General features: G+C 46.8%; 1 protein-coding gene across 1 annotated transcript; it reads left to right on the forward strand.

Annotated features, from left to right (window-relative positions):
- Positions 1–139: 139 nt before the first annotated feature.
- SNRPE (small nuclear ribonucleoprotein polypeptide E) lies at positions 140–2093 on the forward strand (the record flags this gene model as incomplete). The annotated part of the gene is made up of 4 exons (XM_010283862.1): positions 140–166; positions 703–765; positions 1013–1091; positions 1809–2093. Coding segments are annotated over 4 exons (225 nt in total), but the record flags the coding sequence as incomplete, so codon positions are not given.
- Between the last annotated feature and the right edge of the window lie 409 nt (positions 2094–2502).

Consider the following 2502-nt stretch of genomic DNA (forward strand, 5'->3'; position numbering starts at 1 on the left):
GGGCCTGGTGGGGGGCGGGCGGGAAGGAGGGAAGGAGTTGTGTTGGGCCGTGAGGCACCGAAGGGCCGCGGGTGCCAGCCCTGGGAGCTGCGTCACCGAAGACTTGTTGCTGTGCTGCGTCCTTAACGCTCCGCTCCAGAACCTCATCTTCCGCTACCTGCAGAACGTGAGTACCGCGGCCCAGCGGGGCGGGAGGGTCGGGGCTGGCGCAGCTTCGGCCCCTCTGTGCGAGGGATCTCGCCCCCTCTGTGAGAGGAATATCCAGGTGCTTCTCGAGCAGGGGCTTGTGACCGGGTGGGGACCGGGGCGCCACACCTGATCCGTGTTTCCGAGTTAATAATTCGATTAGCGAAGACGGTTTCTGTTGAACTGAAGAACTTTCTGTCGTTTGGACACGTGAGGAGAACAGCTAGTTCTGAGTTCAGCGTTTCCTTCTCACATTAAGGAATTACCTTTGCAACAGGCATTTGGTCTTGCAATCAGATGCGCGGGGACATTTTCTGTGGCAGTTTTAAAACCTACGCTGTTAGATGTTCATCGCTTTACACTATAGCATAACACCTTAAAAATACCTGAGGACATAACTGAAACCATGTGTGGGAGTTACTGCTTTGAGTATTACAGAGCTATCGGTAGCAAGGATTTGTTAATGCCTGGGTTGTTTACAATCCTGTTTTGCTCTCCTCCTCCATCATTTTGCAGAGGTCTAGGATCCAGGTGTGGCTCTATGAGCAAGTGAACATGCGGATAGAAGGCTGCATCATTGTGAGTATCAGGATGTCCCCTTGTTATCTGTTTTGATTGGTTTTTGGGGTTTTTTTTTATTCATAAGACTATTTCTTCCTGTCAAGAAAAACTAGCATGGGGGTGTAAGAAATGCTTCATGCCTCTCCAATGATTAGTCTTAATTGTCCAGCCGATGTCAGGACAGCTAATGATAGTCTGTGTCGTTGTTGGTGAAGTTTAGACCAGGGGACTTAGCTCACTGACTGCATTTGTTGCTGATTTTTAGGGCTTTGATGAATATATGAACTTGGTGCTGGATGACGCAGAGGAGATTCACTCCAAAACAAAATCAAGGAAACAGCTGGGTATGTCAGTATGTCTGTGCAACCTGGGTGATGCCTGAAACCTGGTTGCATGAACCTTCCAAATCGCAACTCTTTAAAGTACAAAACGTGTCAAGAGTGGTGAGTTCAAAGTACAGTGAGTGGATACTGGCTAGGTCTCAGTTCCTGCTGTTTCTTGAGCTGGTGGTTTTGTTGAATGTGCAGAATGTGTCTCTGCCCGAGACTGGTTTTTGTCTTTCAAACACGTGTAACAATGTATGAACTGCACTTTTTCTGCAGCCAGGGTGGCTGGAGGGGTCCGGTCAAACTCCTCTCAGGTACATCTAATGCAGGTGACCCTGAGCAATTCTGACGCTTGATGGGTCATCTCCCAGTCGAAGCAGGGAACCACCTAAGTGCCGGTATTTAATATTTACCACCTGCAGCCTGTGACAAGTGACAGGATTGGGCTCTTAGTGGGAACAGAGCACTGTTCAAACATCGAGTACGGGAGTGGAGGTTGTGTCTGATGCATTGTAGTGTGAATTGTGAATGTGGGCCCTGCATGACCACGCTTACAGTCCTGTGGTGCAGCCAGATGGGAAGGGACTCTGTGTTACTGATAAAAACCCTGTCAGTTATCCTGTGGGCATCTTCTTGCGAGCACCTTTGCCGTTGTGAAAAGTTTTTTGAAAACACAAGGTTATCGTCAGAGTCTAGGATCTCTCTAATCCCCCCTTTCCTTTCTCTGTGTTGCAGGCCGGATCATGTTAAAAGGGGACAATATCACTCTTCTACAAAGCGTTTCTAACTAGGATTTGTTGTTCTTCACTTAGAACAATGGCTACAGTGCTTCGGAGTGGATAAAGTGCTAGTGGGAGCAGGACCAGCTAGTAGACAGGAAGTTATGTGTAACTGGGGTTGCATGCAGAGTTGAAAACGGCCCATTCTTCTGTGCGAGTAATTTTTTTTTTTTTTGTAGTTTGAAACGATGCACAATGTATTTCGCAAATAAACATTTTTCACATTAACTGTAAACATAAATCTGCTTGCTTTCAGTCTCGCGCTCTTCTGCGAGTAGAGAAGGGGGAGAAATGTATTCAAAGTGATTTTCCCTGTGGATCTGTACAGTCTCTGATAAATATCTCTGCGTTCTGGAATGTTACATCTGCATTAGGTGGACACACGGGGCTCGTTCAGGACACTGGAGTGACATGTGGTCCTTGAGCTTGCATGGTTCTCCCAAGGGACTAGGGGCTGTGGTATAGTAATCCAACATTTACAAACTTTACCAGTAGGTGTGCTTGTAAAATAACTTTTATCTTCAGATCAGAGAATCAGAGTGCAGTTGGTTTGGATTAAATCTCTATAATTTTTTGCTTCTTTGGGCAGTCTCTAGATTAAACAGTGGCACTGTTAAATAAGTTGGGATATCAGATGTATCAGTTGGGGT

Source organism: Phaethon lepturus, unplaced genomic scaffold (assembly GCF_000687285.1).
Source record: "Phaethon lepturus isolate BGI_N335 unplaced genomic scaffold, ASM68728v1 scaffold46133, whole genome shotgun sequence".
Lineage (NCBI taxonomy): Eukaryota > Metazoa > Chordata > Aves > Phaethontiformes > Phaethontidae > Phaethon > Phaethon lepturus.